Genomic DNA, 24,636 nt, shown 5'->3' with positions numbered 1-24,636 from the left:
TTAAAGTTTTATGGAATTGTTCAGAGGAACATTTAAACATGTTCTTCAGTTGGTAAGATGCTTTTACCTTAAGAAACCTTATCAAATACAAACAAACACATTAATGTATGTAAGTGGTGCCTTGCAGTTTTATCCCAAAAGTTTCATTTTATCATGAACTTTAATTTTAATAATCTATTGAGACTTCAGCATCACCATAATCAAGTGTGGACATTTAAATATAAAGAGTGTTCTATCAGAAACTGAACAAACTGATCAATTATTGAGTAACCTTAACCTTGATCATCTTGCTGAAACTTACTCCACAACTCCATTGTGTTTTAAAATCCCCAGGTTATAATGTTTATCTAGACAAGTGGGAATCCACAGCATAGGGGGAAGGGTTTTATTTATGTAAAGGAGGGCATTTAGTGTAAACAAACTGAAATTCCTTATAGTACTACTCTGTAGTGTGTCAAAATGTCACAATCCCCTAAAATGTCTTTCATTGTATTTGTATTTTATCCTCTGCCAACAGCTACAGACGTGTTCCTTGATGATCTAGATCATGGTCTTAAATGATACAAGGGAAGAAAGTGCTTCAAAAAAGCACAAAGCAAGAAAGCACAAAGGAAAAGGCTAAAAGGATACAAAATATAGTCCTCTCAAACCCTTTTCTTATGTAATTAAGCAATTAATCTATGTCTGCACTACTGAATTTAAATTTTGCATGTATTTTAAAATATTTTATCATAATGTAAAATACAGATCTGTAATAATCAATCATGTATTTCAAAATTTACTGGACACAGTAATCATATGTATCCTCTCCTAACCATTTGTATCCTATAATTTAACTTATTCTGTAAATGATGATCTCCGTGTGTATGGAATGGTGGGTTTTCCGAGTGTGGGTATGTGTGCGCTATATATAGATTGATGGTTTGGGGGACGTAGGAATGAGTATGGGTTATGCTTGCTTGGGGTTGGAATTCAGGTTGCAATTATGACTATATAGTTTTAGGCATGTAGTAGGTTTATTTTTGTTTGTCTCTACTTACCTGCCCAGGGCCTGCCTAGGAAGTTAGCTAATAGCTTACATTTTGTGTCTCAAAAGTCTAGATACATGGGGAACTATGTTTCCCAGTACCACATTGGTCGTGCCTTCCTCAGTGGGTGTTCATGGACACCCATTTCTCGGTTGGTCCGCAACACTTCCAGGCTTTTTGAATTTGTTGGCAACAATGTTGTGTGTGATGTGCTTGTCATGTTTCCTGTTAAAGTCCATTGCAACCTTCATTGACCCACTGAAATTTTATATATATTATATTATATATATATATATATATATATATATATATATATATATATATATATATATATATATATATATATATATATATATAGCAAAGGAAGGTAGCACAAAGATTTTTTTTTTAAATCTGTGTTGTGTTTGCAATTGTTTGATATCCATGAGAGCAAAGTATTTTTGTGAATTTTTTAAACAAAAGATCATATTTTTTGCTCATATTTACCAAGGGTGCCAAAATTAGTGGAGGACACTGTATGTAAATAAACTATATTCATAGTAAAGTATGAAAATTTTTGGAAGACATTTAACTAAAAAGTGTTCATTTCACTATATATGGAGACTTTTGGGACACTGTATAATGGGACACTGTTTTTTTTTCTTCATAAAAGTTATCAAGAAATGCCTGAAACAAGAGCAACACAGGAGTTCAGAAACATTCTCAGTCCACTAGCAGTGTTAGGTTAAATGTGATACATATTTTTTTCCTGCTTTAGTCAGTTCCATCTATTTTTTTTTTTTTTTTACACGTTGCCATTGTTTCGTTTATTAAATCAACCGTAACCAATGCATCCTAAGTAAATATTCATGCTAGACCTGGTCTTCAACTAAACTCAGACAAGGCCAAATAATGAGCCTGTTTGGACTCAATGATTTTTGGAAATTCTTACATCAGCTAATCAGGAGCACTTTCAGACGATGATACAAGCAATAACGCACACCAGTGAGATTTAATGTTTACTGAAAAAAGAGCAGAAAGAGCATTATCTCAGCATTACATGTAACTACACTGTCAGCAACACTACATTGAAGACAAGTTGTTTTAAGAAAATAACACAGTAACAGTAAGGCTATTAGAAAATCACAAACATTTAGTGATTAATTTAGTAATGTAATAATGAAGTAGGAAAATAACTTAGCAGCTGGAAAAATGTTTTTTTGTGTTTTGGCAGCTGGTAGCTGGTCAGCCTAAGCTGGATTTTTCAGCCTGCTTTTGAGTTATGGAAGCCAAAAAGTTTCAGGAAAGTTTCATACCATACCATCTGTACATACAGTGGATATAAAAAGTCCACACACCCCGTTAAAGCGGCAATAAAAGAACAACGCTAATATAAATCATGGCAGATCTTTTCCCACATTTAATGTGCAATTGCAAAGTATAAAAATAAGTGGAAAAAAATCAGAAACATTTAAAAGGAAAAAATAAAGAAAAAAAAACCCTTACAATAACCTAGTTGCATTAGAGTGCACACCTATGAACTAATACTTTGTTGAAGCAGCTTTTTTGATTTCATTACACCACTCATTATTTTTGGGTAAGAGTCAGCATAGCACACCTTGACTTGACAAAATTTTGCCACTCTTTCTTGCAAAACCATTCTAGGTCTGTCAAATTGTGGGGGCATCTCCTGTGCACAGCCTGCTTCAGGTCAGGCTTTTTTTTGCATTAAAATTGACTGGTATTTATAGCTATTCATGATTCCCTCCACCTTGATAAAACCTGCAGTTCTGGCTGAAGAAAAGCAGCCCTAAAGCATGATGCTGCCACCACTATGCTGCACCTTGGGTATGGTGTTCCTTTGGTGATGTGCTTTTTTTGCACCAAACATACCTTTTGGAATTGGTCTCATCAGACCATAATACATTTTGCCACATGATTTGGGGTAATTTATTTGGGCTTGTATGTTTTTTGTGAGAAAGGGCTTCCAGCTAGTCAACCTAGCCCATAGCGAGGACCTGTGAAGAATACGAGATATTTCTGCAACTACTTTAATGCTGCCATAGGTTTCTTGACAGTCTCCCTGTTAGGTTTTTGTGACATGAAACTGAATGTGATTGGTTCATTCTGAACATAGCCACATCCCCAATTATATAAGGCTGTGCACACTTGTGCAACCAGGTTATTGTAAGTCCCCCCCTCCCCTCCATATTTTTCCCTAAATGTTTCTCTTTTTTCCCCTCCATCACAATCCACTGTATAACAACCTCGAATTTAGAGCTTCACACTTTACTTAATTTGGACATATAGCTCCCTCTGGTGTTAGATGAAGTGTTTGTGAAAAGTCAGCTGGTATTTTTTTTTTTTAATTAGGGATGAGAAAAGGAAATAAGCAATGCTATAATTTCGATGGAAACGTTTGGTACCCCTGGCCAAATTATTATGGCATGTGCAAAGGTTTTGACACTGTACTAACTCAGTTCTTATTGCAAATGCTTTAGCCAGCTAGGAAAAGGTAAAGCTTGCATTTCTTTAAGAAGTTCATCATGGATTTTCAAGTATGTTTTGGACCATAGTCCTGGTGGAGAAGCCAATTTCTTTTCAGCTTCAGTTTTCTAGACTGACTGAGTCACATTTGCTTCCAGAATTTGCTGATAGATACTGGAATCCATACTTCTATCTACCTTCTGCAGTGTTTCCTGTGCTGCCGGCTGCCATACAACCCCAAAGCATAACAGATCTACCCTATGCTTAATATTTGGAATGGTGTCCTTTTCATCAAATGTGGCTCCTTTTTAACCCTCCAAATACCTTTGGGGACTGTGACAAGTTCCATTTTCTACTTCATCAGTCCACACCACAGGCTTGTCTGTTTTGCATCCATCAGACATTCACTTTGGTGACATTTTTGATGACTCTTCAGTACAGTTCATGTTTGTGCAAGCAACTCTGCAGAGTAGAACAGGCACCAAAACTCCGGTGTCATCAAAACCTTCCTGCACACCGTTGCTATCATTTGGGGATTTTGCTTTGCCTTTCTGCCCAGCATATGGGCAGTTCTATCTGAAAGATTTCTTGGTTTTCTAGATCTTGCATTGACCTCTACAGTTCCTGTTATCAGCCATTTCTTAATGACATTTCAGACTGAGCTGGAAGCTTTCCCCTGCTCTGTAGGCATTAATTAGCTTCATTTTCAGATCCTCAGTGAGCTGCTTAGCTGCAGTAGTAGCTCAGTGGTTGAGACATTGGACTACTGATCGGAAGGACATGAGTTCAAATCCCAGCACTACCAAGCTGCTACTGCTGGACTCTTAACCCAGTTAAGGCCCTTAGCTCAGCTGCATAAATTAGATAAATGTAAGTTGCTCTGGATAAGGGCATCTGCCAAATGCCGTAAATGTCATGATTGTTGAGTGTTAGCACAAGGTTTGAAGAGTCAGAAAATTTTATATGCTCTGGAATTGTTATTCCTAATGACAATTCTTCACTTAAGGACTAACAAGTTGATTAAGTTCTGAGACTTTACAGCTGGAAGGGTATACAAACTTTTGTACATGCCACAATTACTACTTATTAATTTTTTTTCTATGTACCTGCACATTAACATTGGCAGAAGATGTTATTATTATTATTATTATTATTATTATTATTATTATTATTATTTTTAAGTTTGCTTCAGAAATTGTGTTTACTTTAGTGGACTGAAATACCTGTAACATCTGGATCTCCATGACCAGGGTTGGGAACCTGTACTCTAAAATGATGAAGTAAATATCTTGGGAGAACTGCTGACAAAAAGGTAGGCCTAATGTATTCCCACGGATAGATAGAGACCATATGTTAAATTCCTGTTCAACTCAATGAACCACCACAATGGCTGAGCTAAATTAAAAACTAAATTTGAGCTAAATTCAAAATCCAAGAAAGTGAAATGAACTTCTTCTATTTTTGCCAATTCTAGCTCCTTGCTTCTCAAAAATGAAGTTCCATTACATTACTCTGTGGCTTACAGTTGGCACCTGCTTCCTCTTAGTTATGTTTATTTCTTTTTTTTTTTGTTTCACTTCCTCATATGTAGACTATTCATTTATTCAGCAGTAGGCACACATACATGAGACATGTGTTTCTGTACGTCACCCGTTGGGGGTTTTAGGGGGTTCCACAATTTGACATTTCTGGTCTTATACTTCTATACTTTTGCTCTGTGCTGCACATTTTGTGTTTACCCTGCTATAGCACACTTGGCTCATTAGCTCATTCACAGACTCTTCATGAAATTAAAATGGGCATATAAGATCAGGAGAAAACTAGTTTGTGAGGAAAAAATGACATCAAATGAAAAATGTGCCATTTTACATATGCAGGAAACCAACAGTTTGCTAATTGAACCAAAGTCAACAGCAGCATATCATAATCTCTATAGTCAGATGTCCACTAGGTAGGCTAAGCAAATAATTGTAGATGGTGTGGTTGTTATTCTTGTACAATGCTGTTTCAACACTAGGCAGTAGAATAGATACACTCAGCAGAGTTTTCAACAGGTACAACAGTATTGTTGGAGGTTTAATAATAGTGTACACATACTGGTTTGTGTCACACCTACTTTATTGTTGTACAGTTTGGACTGTCAAATTATGCATAGCAAAAGATGGCTGAAAGTTAGTAATTGTATATAGTACTGTATGAAGTCCACCTATACGACATCTGCGCCTAAAAAAAAAAAAATCACACATTACTACACTGAATTTGCACCACTTGTATAGAACGGCTCATGTACAGTGAACACAATGATGTAAAATGTAGATTCATGTACAGTGATCACAATGATGTACAATATAGATTCATGTACAGTGATCACAATGATGTACAATATAGAGTCATCATGAATGAATCTATATTGTACGTCATTGTGATCACTGTACATGAATCTATATTTCCTGCATTGTGATCACTGTACATGAATCTATATTGTACGTCATTGTGATCACTGTACATGAATCTATATTTCCTGCATTGTGATCACTGTACATGAAACTATATTGTACATCATTGTGATCACTGTACATGAATCTATATTTCCTGCATTGTGATCACTGTACATGAATCTATATTGTACATCATTGTGATCACTGTACATGAATCTATATTTCCTGCATTGTGATCACTGTACATGAATCTATATTGTACATCATTGTGATCACTGTACATGAATCTATATTTCCTGCATTGTGATCACTGTACATGAATCTATATTGTACATCATTGTGATCACTGTACATGAATATATATTTCCTGCATTGTGATCACTGTACATGAATCTATATTGTACATCATTGTGATCACTGTACATGAATCTATATTTCCTGCATTGTGATCACTGTACATGAATCTATATTGTACATCATTGTGATCACTGTACATGAATCTATATTTCTGCATTGTGATCACTGTACATGAATCATTCGTGTACAATGATCACAATGCAGGAAACTGAAACTGACGATTCCACCCATTTGCTTTTAAAACCCTCAACGTGCCTAGAAGATTTTATTCAAACCAAGAGAAATTATGCTTTCAAGAAGAGCTTACTCATAAAGCAGAACAAAAAGGTATGAAGGACCAAACCCTGCCCCACTGACGCATATTCGTTGCTGCTTCTCTTTTTCACTTCGTGCCTTTTCAAAGTCACAAACAGCATCTTGTTAAACGAGTTCAGCCAGTTCACTGATTGAACATCGCCAGAAGGCGGAGACCTGTACCTTAGTAATGCGGGTTTAGTGTGTGAAACGACTCGTTACTAAACGTATACAGTAAACGCCGGCGCTGTGATTGAGCAGCAGACGGAGACGCGCCCTGCCTGTCCTATGGGCTGAACCTGAGCGAGGTGACGCGTGGAAGGAAGCGACGCCATGCGCTCAGTCCACTCGACACTGCTCACATCACCTTAGCGTCACATCACATTAGCCCAAAAAGAATCTGGTCAACGCGGCGGTAAAGACAATAGTGTGTTTTAGGTTGATATAGCGGTGCTTTCGGTACCTTAAGCAGCGTTACCTGTCTTTGTATCATCACTCCGGTGACAGAAAATGCTCGAGTGTCTTTGTGGGAACTGGTGCTCGCGTCTGGTCGAAGGAAACAAATCGACGTGGTATTTTCTCCTCTTGCTCCTTGCTTATGTGTTATATCTAGTTTTTGGGGCTGTCGTTTTCTCTCTGGTGGAATTGCCGTATGAAGACTTGCTTCGACAAGAGCTTAGTGCTGCGAAACAGCAATTTCTGCGGGAGAATGAATGCATATCCGAGGAGAAACTGGAGGCATTTTTGGCCAGAGCGCTGGAGGCGAGTAATTACGGTGTGTCCGTGTTAAATAACAACTCAACCAACTGGAATTGGGATTTCACCTCGGCGCTATTTTTCGCAAGCACAGTGCTCTCCACGACAGGTGAGTCAGGTCATCAACTATATAAAAAATAGGCTATAGCATATCCTATTAAATATTTACAGCACTTCCTGTTTGCTTAGACGACCGTCGCGAGACAAATTGCCTTTGAATCTAAGGTCTTGGAGTGGGTTGTGTTATTCAATAGGCCTCAAGCAGCAGCACCATTCACCTTCAATGGCCTTCTCTTTATTACATGGAATAGTTATGGTTAAACTTATGTCTAACATTCATTCATTTCTGAATTTTGTTTTGGCAGTCTGTCTAGTGGTCTGAGTACTAATGGTTTTTCACACCTTTTTTGAGTTACACATTTTATTAATGATTGCAAATCTCACATAGTGCATTCAGATATAATGATCAGTGACTCGGGCATCTGATCAGTGCAAGGTGAGTGGTACACTGCTAGGGCCTGTGGACACTCCAGCATTAGCACAGAAGTGTGCACTTTTAGTGTCCGGTGTAGCAACACTGCAGGTGTGCTGAAGGCTGCGTGAAGGAAAACTTGGTGTTGTGTTTCCTGGACTTGAGTAACTTGATCCGGCATAGTATTAGCAAGATCAAAGTGTGCTTAACACACTGTCCTGGCAGCAACATAGTTGCTGGGTTTTATTGTATGACACAACATGAGTAAGTAGACTCCCTATGGATAGAAGGACATGGACAGATTAACACATGCCTAAAATGAAAAATGTGAGACTTCATCTGATGTTATTGACGTTATTCATTTCAAGACATCCATATACATGCATACAGTGAAAGAAAATGTTGTTCCACCAGAACCGTGGTGCAACATACAATATATTTAACGGTACTTTAAGTGTATATGCATGTCGAATGTAAATAATTCTCCCAGACATGGCACGCGGCAGACAGAACATACACACTAACTGCCGAGAACAATGTGGATGAACATGGTGTCGTAAGACATAAATGCTTAGCATATCTGTGCAAAGATCAGAATGTAAACTGTAAAATAACAGCATGGAAGTGTAGCAGCATTATGATATAAATATTATGTGCGTAATGATGCACTCTGGTCAAGATTCGATTAGATTTTATTCATGATCCTGGCTTCACAATTTCAGTTTGATTCGATTCTCAGAATATTTTGAACAAAATTTGAATGGTGAAAAATTATGACAAAAGATTCTTTAAAAAAAAAAAATTATTTCTGAATTATATACATTGCAAATCAATGTGCATTTTTGTATGCATAAAACTAAATAAATCAAAGATAGCTATGAACATAAAGTACTACAGGTTTATCATAACCTTTATATTTGTGTGTGTATATATATATATGTATATATATATATATATATATATATGTGTATATATATATATATATATATATATATATATATATATATATATATATATATATATATAATTATTATTTTTTTTCCCCAATAATTTTTATTTAATATGTGAGCTGTCTGACCTAGAAAAGATAGAGCTCCAAAGTCGGCTAAATTGCTCGATTTTCGTATCCTTTGGTGCTGTTTGAAAGCTAACAAAGAGCTCCTTTTAATGGTTATAATGTGGCTATGTAACTGTATAATGTGTAATGTGTGTTGGTCGTTGCAGTCTGGAGCTATCAGGCTATCAAAGTGCAGATTTGCACTTTTCAAATCTGAAAAGTTTTCGTTTGTCATGTCACGATGTATACTTGCATCTCTAATGAATATACAAGTAAACAACAACAGATAACACCGTGATTGTAAGTGCAAATAATGATATGTGTAAGGTGAGTGAGTGCTCTGATCTGGTTTGTTTAATGTACTGAAAGTAAGATCAGGTGTGTGTGGAAGGCAGCAGGGTGTTGAGGCTGCCGGAGGGAGGAGCTGTTGCAGAGTCTAGTAAAGATGGCCTAGATACTGTGGTATCTTCTTCCAGATGACATGAGCATAATGGGAGAGGTCATGCTTGTTGACATCCTGTTGACGAGGTAGGGATCATGTTTCAGATTTTCAGAGAAAGAAAAAAAAGTGTCAAAGATGAGTAGGTATTGCATATTAAAAGAGAATAAAAACTGCCTAATTCATACCATCTCTGAAATGCACATACATTTTTTTAAATTGACCTAACATTCATATTACCTCCCCCAACATTTTAGCTCGCCATTTAACATGAACTGAAGTAGATTAGCGTGCTAGAGGAGCACTTCTACACTGTCTTTATGTGGTCTGTTCATGATATATTTAGGATCAGAGTTTTGCTGAAGCTTGGCAAGATCAGACAACTTGGTCATATTTTTCTGTTTATAATGTCAAGATTTTATTATACAAACATGAAAAACATTGTCAGAAACTGTAGTTTTGTCCTTTCAATGTGCTTATGTGTAAATAATGAGTAACATACGTTGATTAGATAAAAATACAAAAAGCTTGCCTATAGTACTTTTGTATAGTACTTAGGGCTGCACGATTATATCCAAAATGATAATCCCGATTATTTTGATCGATATTGAGATCATGATTATTTATCACGATTATTCATTGATTTTAGGGACAACATATTTTTATTGCACTTTCACATTTAAATAAACAGACCGCTGCTTTCACCTCCATGTTTTGCTACATTCCTGCTAATGTACAAATCTTTGCATCAAATTAGACTGGTCCTTAAATTGCATCATCTCTTAGAAGCAAAACATAAATAAAATTGTACCCAAAATATAGGATAAGTAAAAATAAAAATGCCATCAACCAAATGAAAATATGCAATCAAATATAACAATATGCAACCAAATGAAAACAATTCAGGCCTATGCAGAAAAGGCAATAACAGTGTGTACAGGAGGAGAGACGCAAGACAGTTTCTTTTAGGAGCACTTGTGAACCTAATTACAAAAATTAGGCGCACAGTTGAAGTTGAGGTTTTTTAAAATTATTTTTATTTATTATTATTATTATTTTTTTTTTTTAGAGATGGTAACATTAATGTGCCACAATATAACACACAAGTAGCATGAGAAAACTTGAGCTGGTCAATTATGACAGAATTTAGGAACATAGTGTGAGCCATGACACATTAATTCACCTTCTGATAAACTAAATTTAATACTTTCAGTTCATTTTACAGACTGTATGCAAAAAAAAAACACTGTTACCCTGTCCACCTTGTAAACAAATACAATAAACCTCAATGTTCAGTCTTTGAAGTCTGCTCCTCTTAAATATATTTAAAGCTACACTATTAGACATTTTCCACTGTCATGGTTCTGGGTTGGAGTCAGTTCTCGAACCTCTCTGTGTATATTGTGTATATATCTGAATAATCTCACATAGGATGTGATTGGGTGAGTTAATTTACCTGTCAGATGCAAAGCGCTTTAGTTTAATGATGTTCATTAGGGATGCACCAATCAGGATTTTTTCGACCGAAACTGATCCAGGCACCAATCGTTTTTTAATTTAAGCTTTAATCAGGAGGTCTGTCATAAACAGTTAAATGTAAGCTCTCTGCTCATGGTCACTGTTAATAGAGTTAAAATAATAATAATAATTGGTCTTAAACCATAGAGTCCTAATTAAAAGTAGATTAACAAAAGCATGATCCATATTAGGAAAAAGGCTAATAGCCTTCTAAGGAAATAGCTTACTAAGCGTAATGTCAAATTGATATTAAATGCAACCCATAGTAATTAAACATTATTTTATTAATATTTTATGAAGTTATTATAATATCTATTTTATATATATATGCGAAGAAAACAATTTCACTGTGCTCTACTGTATATGTGACCAATAAAGACTCATTATTTATTTATAACTAAGCACATTTTATTAGTTTTCAGTTTGTTTGTTTGTTTATCAGTTGTTCCTTTTAGATGGGTTTCCCCAGTACAGTGTTGCCATGTCTGCTGATAATATTGTGTTTTGGGGGATTAAACCAAAACATGGAAACTGGAACTGACTTTTCTAGTGACATCTGGCAACCCTGAGTTTAAATGAAGTGAATATGCTATGTATTTGAGTTACTGAAGAGCGTGAGGAGCATTATTAGCATTATTATTAATTTACTCCGCCCGACGCCGCTGTGTCTACACGAGCAGGTGAAAGTTAAGGTCATTTTGCAGGATCAATAAAAGATGGCGGTTGTGAGATTGGGAAGTTGAAAGAAGCAGATGATGTACAGCGTTACTCTTGTCATCATAATGGCTTCTCTGCAGTATTTAAACACTTGTTCGGTTGACTGAGGAGATGAAAAGCAGTGTGAAAGTAACTGTTGTGCGGTGTAGATGCATTTTGGACTTCCTGTAGTTTTAATTCTGGTTGTATTATACAATTCCGAACAGGTCCCTCGCACCGGTGCGAATAAATATTTATTCACAGTCGCACAAAGTACTTTTCAGTCACAAATGCGAGTGAAATGGTCGCACTGTAGATCCCTGAGTTTATCTGCAAAGTTTTTTCCTGTTCGGCGTCATGACGTTTAATGTCCCCGACAACCTCTGTAGTGCCATTTAGCATCATGTTAATGTCATGATTTTCCCACGCAGCGAAACTGGCAGCTCGAGCGCTAAAATGCTAAATCTGCTTCCGGGTTTTGGCACTACAAAATGACGTCACCCCTGCACCGCTCTATGTGATTGGCTGTAAGTGTAGGAAGCGCTTGATTTGATCTGCAGCATAGTTTTCTATTAGTGGAGGACGAACTTTAAACCTTAATATTGCAGTCGATCATGTTCATTTAATCGTGGGCAGTCAAAATCGTAATTGCAATCAATATCCGATTCATTGTGCAGCCCAAATAGTACTAGGTGGAGACCATGATTATCTCAGTGAGGTCATAGTGAGATCACCTATATAACGTCATAGTTTTCAGTTCGAGGCACAGCTGTTGACAGTAATGATGATAACAGCAGAAGGTTTTAAAGAGAAACATTGTTTGTCCATGCATTTAACATTTCCCTGCTGCTGAACAGTGAAGAATATGTACTAGAGTATCTGGAATGAAATCACCAAAGATTTTATCTTTATCTGAATACTGTCAGACAGAGATGTGTGTGAGTGTGTGTGCTATATATATATATTATAAATAAAATATAGAGGTATGCAGGTGAGTATGAAAATGTTGCTGCTGTAACCGCACGTGTAGTCACCCGTATAAACCATCTATGCATAAAAGTGTGTATCTGACCGGGTCTATGCTTATTTGTGTTTTCAGGGTATGGCCACACTGTGCCCCTGTCAGATGAGGGAAAGGCCTTTTGCATCTTCTACTCTGTGGTTGGGATCCCCTTCACCCTCCTGTTCCTGACCGCAGTGGTGCAGAGGGTCATGGTGTTCAGCACTCGACGGCCTGTGGCCTTCATACATCGCCGCTGGGGTCTGTCCAAGTCTCTGGTGACAGGTGTGCATGCGTTTGTGTTAGCCGTCATCATGGTCTCCTGCTTCTTCCTCATCCCTGCTGTAATCTTCTCTGTGATGGAGGAGGACTGGAACTTCCTGGAGTCTTTCTACTTCTGCTTCATCTCACTCAGCACCATTGGCCTGGGTGACTATGTGCCAGGAGAGGGCTACAACCAGAAGTTCAGGCATCTCTATAAAGTGGGAATTACTAGTGAGTGTGAAAATTTAAATTAAGTATAAATTAAATGAGCCTCACAAATAAATGAGTTTTGTATTCATATGGTTTATTGTATATGTCTGTCTTTTCTCTTCAGTCTATCTGTTACTGGGTCTAATCGCCATGCTGGTGGTTCTGGAGACATTGTGTGAGCTTCAGCAGTTGAAGAAACTAAGGAAGATATTCTATGTCAAGAAAGAGAAATCAGAAGACCAGCTTACAATCATGGAACATGATCATCTCTCTTTCACATCTATGTCTGATCAAGGAGGCCCAGTCAGAGACTATAAGACAGACCTTTCCCCTGACGTATCCCCAATATCAGCATGTGATACTCCTGTCATTAGGTAAGGTCCTAAGCAATAGTCAGATTTAGATAGTCAGTGATCAAATGCTTCTGAATTAGATTAGTGGTACTTGAATTAATGGTTGGATTACATGCCAACTTTTATAAAAATGGACATATGATTGTAGTTGTCATCGTATTGCCAGCTTGTCATTGTGTAATAATAAATTATTAGACAGGAAATAAATCCTGTAAAATCTTGGCATTGTTAGTAGGCTTTAATCTGTCCTTAACTTTTAGGTACTAAATATCTATAGGGACATGTAGAGTATCAAATACTAAGTTAAAGGATTTAAAAGGGATAGAAATTGGGATATGTACCTAGGCTATTGATTGTCATTAATAAGAAATCAATGACATTGATTATTCTATGAATGTGTACTGATAGAGGTACTTCATTAAGCACTTTTTCCCCTCTGTGTCTATACATGTTCTCAGTGCCACAACTTTAATTGAGCTGTAATTATGCATATAAAGCCCTTGTCAAAGGTTTGGGCATACATACTCAGAGAGGTTTTCTTCATTTGTATTATTTTTTACATTTAATAAGAAGTCACCAAAATTATGAAATAACATGTATGAACATATACAGTGACCATTAAGTGTTAAACAAATTAAACTGTACAATATTTTAGATACTTTGTAGTCTTGCTACACAACTTTACACACTCCACATTCCCTCAGTCTTCCCTTAACATTCCCACATGCTGAGGACTTCTTGGCTGCTTCTTCTAAATGTTCTAAATGAAAACTTTGGGTTTTTAATTTTTCTTTTGGTAAGTGAATTCATCCATAGCCAAATCACTGATTTAAGATTAATTATAATTTAAGAAATGTAATTCTTTTTCAAGCATAAGCCTATGGATAAGATGTGTTTAAGATCATAGAAAAAAAATAAACTAGCATTTAGTTAGGTGTGTTCAAACATTTGACTGCTACTGTACTATTACTGTGTGTCATTAAGGTAGTTAATTAATATCCTGAGTATACACAGGTAGGTTCTTACTGACATCAGGCAATGTAGGCACATCTGTAAAATATAAGCACATCTGGAAAAGCAGAAAAGACAAGTCAGATCATGTACAATTTGTGTTAAGTGAAACTGGTTTGGTTCTCATGCTGTATTAGTTGATTAGTTGTACTGTATCAGCGGTAGTATGTACTGTAGTTATTCACATGAGGGCACTGTTTTGCATTGTATTAGAAGTATAATGAAGGACTGTTTTCAGGTTTACAGACTCTGTGTGAAATTGTGATGAATGAAAACTCTAGCTTGAAGCTATAATTCCCATGATTGGGATAAAACACAAAACTTTTTTGCAATTTGTCTGTATAATTTTTGTCACAATACTGACAGCTTATATGTTACAGTTCCTGAAAGTGTAGGCTTTAAGACGGTGTATTGAAGAATCACTGCTAGTAAATTCATATGATCATTTTGTATGGTGGAATTTGTGTTTGTAAATGCTGAACGTCATGAATAAAATGTGTTGAAATTTAAAACTGTAAGACATGTGCAGTAGATTGACCCATCTTTATTATAGAGTTCCACTAAACTGTAAACATACATGTCTTTATATTTGTTAGTCATGTAAACACTGTACTCATCAACTACACGTCAGACGTGTACAAACACAGCCCTGTAGACAGTGAGTTCATTGCGAGGCCATATAACCATGTTTGGGTGAACTGCTGGATCACTGAGGCCTTGTGATCAGTAGCAGCTGTACTGTGTGTTGACAGTGTATCAATATGCCTGCTGAGTTGTGAATGTGTACACTGTTGCAGGAAGTGGATGATGTACTACTTTAATAGTCATGCTGAAAGTGCATCAGGGTTAACAGCTTCCTCAAAAAAACCTGTTATTATCATCGAGTTTGAACTAATGAATATCAAAAGAATTTTCTGCACACTTCATTTTAGAGGGATGAACAATGTTGTCTAAACAGAAGACAATCCAAAAATCTGATTATCCAAGTAATCTCCCTACAACAGCTGGTCTCTTGCAAACTGTGCAAAATGATTTAATGCTTTAATAACAGCAACTTTAATTGGCTCAGTTGTGTCTTGTTCTTTACCAGGCTTATGAAAATGATGAACAAAACAGGTCAAGTCAGCTTCATGTATGGGGGGGCGGGGGGGGGGGGTTTAAAACAGAAACAATGTGGTTATCACTTCACATCCACTCTATTTGCCAGATCTCATTCCCCGTGACCTTTTTTTTGTTCCCCAAATTAAAAACGAGACTGAAGGGGAAAGGATTTGCCACCGTGGAAGAAATCCAGAAGGATCTACACATGACAAAAGATGACTACAAGAAAAATTTCCAGGAATGGGAAAAACACTGGGACAAGTGTATCGCATCACCCTACTTTAAAGGGGATTAAAGGAAAATTGCTCTAAGTTTTGCAATACTAGTATTTTTTAACAATATATATATATATATTATGTTGTGGCAAAATGATGATGCAGTGTTACTCCATCATGATTTCTGGAGATAGTGCTTGATCCTGCGCTCTGGTTACTGTCTATGTGGCGTTTCTTATGGGTACCATGCAGGTAGGTGAGGTGAGGTGAGTGAGTGAGGGAGGGAGGGAGGGAGGGGAAAATCCACTTATGATTCATTTTATTTTAAACAAGGAGGACACATTATCAACAACAGGAAAGTATTTTGGTATGGAATAAGGGGAGAGTGTAGTTCAACTCACAGGTTGTGGTATCCAATAATAATTTCAATAAAAATTCTAATTAACAATGTCTAATTCTAAAGTTCTGTCACCTATAGGAAGTAATTAAATGGAGATTTAATAAAATGCCTCTTGAAAGATCCTGTGTCAAAGTTATAATCAGAACTAGGCTTACTGCACATAATAACACAGTAGCCCCCCCCCCCCCCCCAAAAAAAATGCAGCAATATTATAAAAACCAAAAGTTTAAAATCCTTTATTCAATAAGTATTTAACAAGAAAAAAAATTACTAAAAGTAAAAAACATTCTGCCATCTGCCATCTGCTCTTTGTTGAGAGAAACACTGGTGTTGAAATCTTCACCCAAGTATCATCACATAATGTGAGCAGTACAGCCTGGAGATTGCTGAGGATGGTGCCGCTTGAAGTACCATGGAAATGGTTTTGGACTTCAATTTCACATAGACATTTTCGCTGTAGTTGCTGGGATTATGGTTGCTGCTATGGCCTTAGGACTGCAATTACCACATACAATTTTGCTCTCGAGTCTCGAGGATGGTTCCTCTCAAGGTTTCTTCCTCATATCATTTTAAGGAGATTTTCTTGCCACCATCGCCACTGGCTTGCTCAGTAGTGATAAATTCACACGCTTAAAATCTGTATCCTGTGTTTATATGTTTCTGTAAAGATGCTTTGAGACAATGTCCATTGTTAAAAGTGCTATACAAATAAAACTGAATTGAACTGAGATGATATCAAAATCATATCCTATTGTCATATTGACCAGCCATTATTAAGTATGGTGTTTTTCATGGTGGCTGAAAATTATATTATGTTTTATGAGTAGTAAATAGGCGAAAATAAATAATAATGTACGCTATTGAAAACAGACATTTATTTGGCAGTGTGTTAGAGCCAGTCAGCCATGTAAATATCATGATTGTGTTTCTGCTGTAGCCTCAGTATTAATGAACTTGAGAGTGTGCAGATGGAACATGCATATTTCTCCCTGTGGCATCGTTCATCTGAAGGTGTCCAGCTGCTTATTAGTGAGCATTGTCAGAGCTTTCTGCCTGACTAAGCACAGGTCTCCTCAGTGAGGCTTCCAGGAGGTGAGGCAGTTCATCTCGATCAGTCCCCTATGTACAGCTCCCCCTCCCTTATCCCAACCCCCCCCACCCCCACCCCACACACACACACACACTGGTGGCCAGCCATCTTTCAAAACCTGGCTCTGGGCAGTAATGCTGCCACACTTCTGGGAGAAGATCCCACACATGATGTGCAGGCGCAATGCAGAAAGGCGATCAAACTCCGACATCTTCCACACAACTGCAGCCAAAGACATACAGGTAAAGTCTTTTACTTTCTAACATCTGAGCCAGTAGTCTGATCAAGTGGTTCACAGTGTAAACTATAAACTTTTTTATTATTTTTTAATGCATTTAATAAAAGCAAAATTCTTTTTTCTATTGATCTCCTTTAAAATGTTGGATAAATTGATTTTACGGTTACTTTGGAGTTCAAGCACTACTCACTAATGAATGATTTGAAAGATTAGCCTTAGACATGAATCCAGCCACAGTCTTGCTCATACGGGGGTAGAGGAATAAATTATATTATATTTAAAGATGGCAAACTGCTCTGGTTTGGTTAGAATGTTTCAGTATAAACCTACCCAATATGCATTCCTAGAATTTTGGGTTTCAGCCTAAAATCCACTCTTTTTTACGGTGACCATATAATTGAAATTGATTTTTTTATTAAAAAATAATAAAACACAACTAACGATATAAGTCATAGCATAAAGAATCATAAAATAGTTATTTTAATCGAATCTCAAAATTTCGGACACTAGCATATGCATTTAATAGTAGATGAGATTAACAAAAAAGTACAGCAGGACTTGTGATGACTGAAGTGACAACCCTGCAACCCTGCACCTGGCTCCCATGCTATCCTAAGCAATCTATTTTAAGATTCTCAAAGTTTAGGCAGGACCGATTGAGTCTGAGATAGGTAGGTAAGACGAAGAGACCCTAGTGTGCCTCATTGATTTTTTCCCTCACCCGCCTCTCCTTGTCTCTATTGCCATCTGGACTCTGTTCCTATAGGCTTCTCTGCTGTGTCTCACTGCTGCATTCACTGCAGTTTACCTGTCGAGCAAAAGAATCTAAATAATACCAATACAGTTGTGCTCATAAATTTACATACCCCTTGCAGAATCTGCAAAATGTTAATTATTTAAAAAAAATAAGAGGGATAATAATAATTGCATGGTGTTTCTTATTTAGTTCTGCCCTGAATAAGTTATTTCACATAGCAGATGTTTACATATAGTCCACAAGACACAGTAATAACTGAATTTACACAAATAAACCAGTTTGAAAGTTTACATACCCTTGATTTTTAATACTGAGTGTTGTTACCTGGATGGTCAACGATTGTTTATATGCTTTTGTTCACGAGCCCCTTGTTTGTCCTGAGCAGTTAATCTGCCCACCGTTCTTCAGAAAAATCCTCCAGGTCCTGCACAATCTTTGCGGTTCCAACATCTTCTGCATATTTGACCCCTTTCCAACAGAAGCTGTATGATGTGGAGATCCGTCTTCACACACTTAGGACAATTGAGGGACTCGTACATATCTATTACAAAAGGTGCAAACATTCACTGATGCTCAAGAAAGTAACATGATACATTAAGAGCCAGTGGGTGTAATCTTTTGAACAGGATGAGCGGTGTAAATTGTTATTATTTTGTTTAAAGCTCTTACTTTTTTCATTTAGTACCACCCATCAGAAGCTAGATAAGATTTTTTTAAAAATTTCCCAGAAGACAAATTAATAACAATTTACAAAGATCATCCTGTTCAAAAGTTTACACCCCCTGGCTCTTAATGCATCATGTTGCCTTCTTGAACATCAGTGAATGTTTGCTCCTTTTGTAATAGTTGTGTAAGAGTCCCTCAGTTGTCCCCAATATGTACTAAATAAGAAAAAATACTAAATAAGAAACAAAACACAATTTTTATGATCCCTCTTATTTTTACTTTAAATTACTAACATTTTGCAGCTTCTGCAAGGGGTATGTAAATTTATGAGCACAATTGCACATGCAAACAAACTTGAAGAAAATAAAAATGTTAATGAAAATACAGAAGCAAAAATATTCTGTTTCTGTACTGAACAAACAATATAAACGTGTGAATTATATATTTTTCTTTTTTCATGGTTGTCAGTTCCTTAGCTCCACAAATGAAGTTTATTTGTCACCAAACACAAAATAAACCACTCTGTAGTCATTTTGGTAATACAACATTTTTTTTGCTGAGAACAAACTAAAAACAATTAATTCCTTGTATAATTGTTCCTTTAATATTGGCTATATGTTGGCTTAATATAATAAAATAGTAGTTTTGGAAAGGTATTAGATCTTCCAGCTGTGTTTATATTAAGGACACACACACACACACACACACTCATATCTGTGTGTCATATCTGTGAAATAGCTCATAATAATTTACTGCAGATTGATAATTTTTACTGCAGATTGTTAAGCAAATGTTACACCTTGTTATTAGAGTTAACAGATTCCATAGATATGCTAGCTGGCTATATTTCCATCTCTGGTATGCGTTGACTAGCTAAACTGTTTTTCTCTCATTCTCATGAGTGCAGCACAACAACAGGCTCATTTATCTGTCCAATGCTAACTTTGACACAAAGTTTTTAAGTTGAGAAAATGTTTATAGTTTTATTTACCTTATGTCTTAATCCAGGAACTGGAGCCTCAACATTGTGCTGCACAGCACATATAAAATAAAACACTGATTGAAGTCAAATGAGGAGTGATTTTGATCCTAAACATAGGGAGTTTCGAGGTAAGGCATAAATATCTAGCGATAAATATCTAGTGAAAAACAAACAAAAAACCTCATTATTAATTAGTAAAACAAATTTCAAATGAATGTTTCTGGAAAAGTGAAAAATTATGAATATGATTTTGTTGCTAGCAGAACACAGTCCATTTCCATTTTCCCCTTCAGTTCCTTGGGACCCCTGATTTGTGCACCTAAAGTAATCTCAACCATTTTAGTTCACAAAATGAGAATCATAGTCACCCTTTTGCTTCCAGAATCAAAGATTTTGTTGCTAATTCAATTTTTAAAAAATAATGTGTTGTTTTCATGTTTTCACAGACAAAATTTAATGGCTTTTTGTACCAAAAATTTTTTACCATGAAAAATTGCCCATGGGAAGATACACTCCTAGTTTACCTTTTTTAGAATATGTAAGCAATCATACAAAACACATTTCCTTCTATTAATAGTGTTCAGCTGAAGCTATTTATCACCACAAATATTTCTGAATATTATTTTAATAACACCACCACCACCACCAACAACAACAACAATAATAATAACTGAAATTACACAAATGACCCAGTCAAAAATGTACATACCCTTGTATTTTGGGCTTGTTAATACTCTCAAGTATATTCCATGTATATGCCTAAATAGTCTGTGTGTTTATTAGTTATGAGAGAAACCTTATGCATTTACTCTATGCCTGTGCTGAATGTGCTGGATACTAAAATAAGGGGAAATCAAAAGCACATGAACGTTCCAACTTGATAGTGATCCAAAGTACAAGGCCAAGTTGACCCTGCAGATGAGCAGAGGAAGAACGTGAAGGTTCTGGAATGGCCCTCACAGTGTCATTGAGCCACTTTGCTGAGAACTCAAAATATGTAGTATATGCATGGCAGACAAAGAATTTACAGGAACTGGAGACTTTTTTGCCAAGAAAAGTGGGAAGTTTTACCACCTGAGAAATGAAAAGTGCTCATTCACAACTATCATAAGGGGCTGCAAGCTGTCACTGATGCTCCAGGGGGCATTACGCCATGTCAGGAAGCAAGGATTGTTATGTTGATGGCTTAGTGGTTAGCATGTATGCCTGGCACCTCCGGGCCTGGGGGTTTGATTCCCTCCTCCGCCCTGTGCGTGTGGAGTTTGCATGTTCCCCTTGTACTTCAGAGGTTTTCTCAGGGTACTCTGGTTACCTCACCCAGTCCAAAGACATGCGCTGTAGACTGACTGGTATTACCAAATTGTCCATAATGTGTGAATGTGTGTGCGATTGTGCCCTGTGACGGGTTGGCACCCCATCCATGGTGTCCCCCGCCTTGTGCCCAGAATTCCCTGGGATAGGCTCCAGGCTCCCGTGTGACTCTGTGTAGGATAAGCAGTATGGAAAATGGATGGATGGATGATTCAAAATAATTTTTTTTTTTATATTAGACTGTCACCCATATTTTCTAGAAATGGCAAACATCTTACAAATTTTGCCAGGGGTATGTGATCAGGACTGTATATTAGGCTATATATATATATATATATATATATATATATATATATATATGCTATTTGTATAGAATATACAAATACTGTATTAACATGGCAGTTTTGGTGTTGTAATAATTTCAGCTATGAAGGGAATGGCGACTCAGGTTGGGGCTTTAGTTTGATGGTTTCTCTCCACTCCCTGTAGGGGTCTTTCTGCAGGTTGTTTACAAAACTGTTGGTGTTGTAGGTGTCGCTTTAGCTGTGCACTGATTTCAGCTCACTTGATAGTCCTGGAGACGGGGCACAATGGGGTAAATACTTCCTTTTCCCGGAATATCTTATCAACATGTCTGGACAAAGTTTATGTCGCCTGTCTGCGCAGTGTGTGTGTGTGTGTGTGAATGCGTGTGTGTGTGAATGCGTGTGTGTGTGTGCGTGTGCGTTTTCGCCGCATAATCGCGGTCCTTCTACAGTGAGCTGCACAGAATTTGTTTCTCGGGCTCCAAATATGCTCATCGCTGTATCGGATGGAAAAGTTACCGGAGTGAGTTGTTTTATTGTGCGTCTTCATTTTGTTTTTTGTTTTTTTTGCTCTTTAGGTGAATCGGATGAGGGCGTTCATATTTCAGCACGGTCTCACGATTTGTGAATGTACCCTATTATAAGTTATATTAAACGGAGGCGGTTATGGAGATTTGATTATCTTCATTCATCAAAATCGTTCTCGATCGTTAAAACCGAGCATTTAGCGTGGGATCGGGTTGATGAGGATGTGTGTAACGGTGAAGCTGAGAGAGAACCGGTTATAGCTCTGTTCCCATGTAAACGGTGCTGAGCTCCAGGGTTTCTGCATTTTGCTGCATGCATTACTAAACTGCAGTCTCCTTTGTTTTGCTCAGTGGAATGTGGAAATCACCGGCTGCGAGCCCACGCCGTCTGTCAGACATCAGCCCCCAACTTCGACAGTTAAAATTCCTGGCCGTCGAAGAAGAAATAAATGAAGACTTCAAGTCTTCCCGCTCGGTGGAGGACATAAAAAACGCGTCCATCGAGGAGCGCATCCTCAGGATCACGGGCTACTACGGCTACCAGCCATGGAGCTCCACTAACCCAGGTGACACAGCGCCAGTAAAACATTACATCCTTTTAATCACACTGTAAACATGTATAACGCTTAACATACTGTAGGCTATAATCCCAGTGAACTCACATCCAAAGCTCCCAGGAGCATCCCGAACTGCTAACAGAAAGTACCTCCCAAATTCTAAGCTCATACTGCAGTCCTTTCATATTTAATGTTTCTTTTCCTTCCAGTACCATTTAAAGAACCCCCCCCCCCCCAACACACACACACAAAAACAACAACAACAACAACAACAACAACAACAAAACAGTTGCACCATACTTGAAGCTTAATTGTTAATTGTTTCTTTTAGCATTATTTTATCATCCTTTTGGCATTTGTTATTAACCCTTTCATGCATAAATTATTTATAAGCATATATATTTAGACAGTTTTACTCGGACTAAATAACACATTAAGAAGTAAACGTGTGTAGGAATACCATGAGTAAAAAAATGGTAAAATATTATATGTGAAAGAAGAATGGATCTTGGAAGTATAAGTTCTCCAAGGTCCAAAAACTGTTAACATTCAGTTCTGATGTAGATGACTGAAATTGTAGAAAATATCATTTCTGAATAGCCTGATAACTACAAATAGTGTAGAGAGTTACAGAAGTTTATGTTAAATTACAGTAATGCTCCTAAGTGATTTGGAGCTGATTTACATTGCATCTTACCCTAAAAGTTTACAATAATAGATTCTTATAATGAGTGTCCATATGTGTGGAAGGGTTAATTAAAGGAACACTTCGTCTTTCATTATATTTTCTTTTTTTTAAATGAATTTATTATTGTTGTTTTTAGGTTTTTAAATCAAATTTTGTGTATCCTTATAATTACAGCACTATTTTTCTATCATCTGATCATAAAGCACTTCTGCACTCAAAGGTCCATTATGGTCTCGGGAACTCCAGGCTCTGACATTTGTGGTTAGAGGAAAATAAAGGCTTTCTTCCTGTACATCTTCTAAATAGTTCACTGGAATGAAGATGGTATCTAATTGTCGATCTGTTGACTTGGTTACTCCAAAATGGTGCCATCTTCTGTCAATCTCCAACTATGATTCTTGGAGAAATTGTTGCTTCTCTGACCATCCTCTTCACTGTGCATAAACTGGCATCCTTTTCTAGCCAGATTAATAATGACCTGCCTTGTTTTAAATGCATTTCAGGTGTGTCACTATTATTTTTAAATAGCCATTTCCTGATTTACAACTCACTTGTCATTTGTGTACTCATCACTGATCTTCCCCATCTGGATGAGGGACTAGGCATGAGTGTAACTAAGGGGTGGCCTTGCTAGAGTGAATCATGGCCACCCATTTGGCCATCCTTGTATGTGGATAATATTTTATATGGATATTGGTTCATCCTAGATTTATTGGTCCACCCTAGATTTATTGGTCCACCCTAGATAAAATCATTGGGTCTAACCTGGCCACCCAATTGTAAAAGCTCTGGCTGTGCCTCCAGTGACTAGGGGAATTTGGCTTCTGCATCACCTCACATTTATACCCCAGTGAAACAGGAAGTCATGAATGGCTGCTTAAGAGTTACTAAACACTCAGGCAAAGTCTTGTTTAAAATATGTCTGATGAGGGTTTTTTGTTTGTTTGTTTGTTTGTTTGTTTTTTTTTTTGCTTTTTTTTTGCCTTTTTTTATTTTATTTTTTTTTACATTTTTTGTTAAAATAAATTTACTTCAAATGAAGATTTGTTTTTTTCTCACGAGATTAAGCTACCACATTATTTAATCACAAATGTCATTTTTCATCACCTGTCAGCTCCAATAATTCTGGAGCTGGCTATGTATTGAACATCACAGATGTGATGAGGACAACCATTAAGTTCTATGTTCATGTTCAAGTTTGGACTGGAAAGTATGTCAAATCCCATGTGATTTTGATGAAGTGTTTTAGGCCAGCATTGTCCCAGATACCTTTACTCAGTGTTATATTAGTGCATCTGTAACAACTGTTGTACTGATGTGAACAGTGCTCACTTGAATGATTGACCTAAATACGTACACAAAGTACGTCTGTTCTGTGGCACTTTTCACATTAATATAGTGCGGTGTTTTGTCATTTAAGTGACACAAAACATTTGCTAC

At 36.9% G+C, this 24,636-nt stretch overlaps 2 protein-coding genes across 2 annotated transcripts in view; both read left to right on the top strand.

The window, feature by feature from the left end:
* The first annotated feature begins 6,575 nt into the window (after positions 1-6,575).
* On the top strand, positions 6,576-14,854 carry kcnk1a (potassium channel, subfamily K, member 1a). Its single transcript, XM_053640565.1, has 3 exons — positions 6,576-7,448; positions 12,621-13,016; positions 13,120-14,854. Exons 1-3 carry the CDS (start codon positions 7,094-7,096, stop codon positions 13,371-13,373), a joined length of 1,005 nt encoding a protein of 334 aa, XP_053496540.1. The 5' UTR covers positions 6,576-7,093; the 3' UTR covers positions 13,374-14,854.
* A 6,709-nt stretch (positions 14,855-21,563) lies between these two features.
* The window catches only part of slc35f3a (solute carrier family 35 member F3a), an 11,291-nt gene continuing 8,218 nt past the window's right edge, over positions 21,564-24,636 (top strand). Inside the window, exons 1-2 of the mRNA XM_053640019.1 lie at positions 21,564-21,947; positions 22,303-22,517. Coding sequence (XP_053495994.1) covers positions 21,931-21,947; positions 22,303-22,517 — 232 coding nt within the window. The 5' untranslated portion in view covers positions 21,564-21,930. The remainder of the gene's footprint in view (positions 21,948-22,302; positions 22,518-24,636) is intronic.

Source organism: Ictalurus furcatus, chromosome 13, assembly GCF_023375685.1.
Source record: "Ictalurus furcatus strain D&B chromosome 13, Billie_1.0, whole genome shotgun sequence".
In the NCBI taxonomy this organism is placed as follows: Eukaryota; Metazoa; Chordata; class Actinopteri; order Siluriformes; family Ictaluridae; genus Ictalurus; species Ictalurus furcatus.
The sequence above is the reverse complement of the archived record's forward strand: the minus strand, read 5'-3'. Positions and strand labels throughout refer to the sequence as shown.

What these genes read in the sequence shown, in the direction of transcription:
- kcnk1a (XM_053640565.1), top strand. Translation starts at nt 7,094, where the DNA reads ATGCTCGAGTGTCTTTGTGGGAACTGGTGCTCGCGTCTGGTCGAAGGA. An exon ending in CACAGTGCTCTCCACGACAG is followed by an intron (nt 7,449 to 12,620) that starts GTGAGTCAGGTC and finishes TTGTGTTTTCAG; the next exon opens with GGTATGGCCACACTGTGCCC. An exon ending in CTATAAAGTGGGAATTACTA is followed by an intron (nt 13,017 to 13,119) that starts GTGAGTGTGAAA and finishes TTTTCTCTTCAG; the next exon opens with TCTATCTGTTACTGGGTCTA.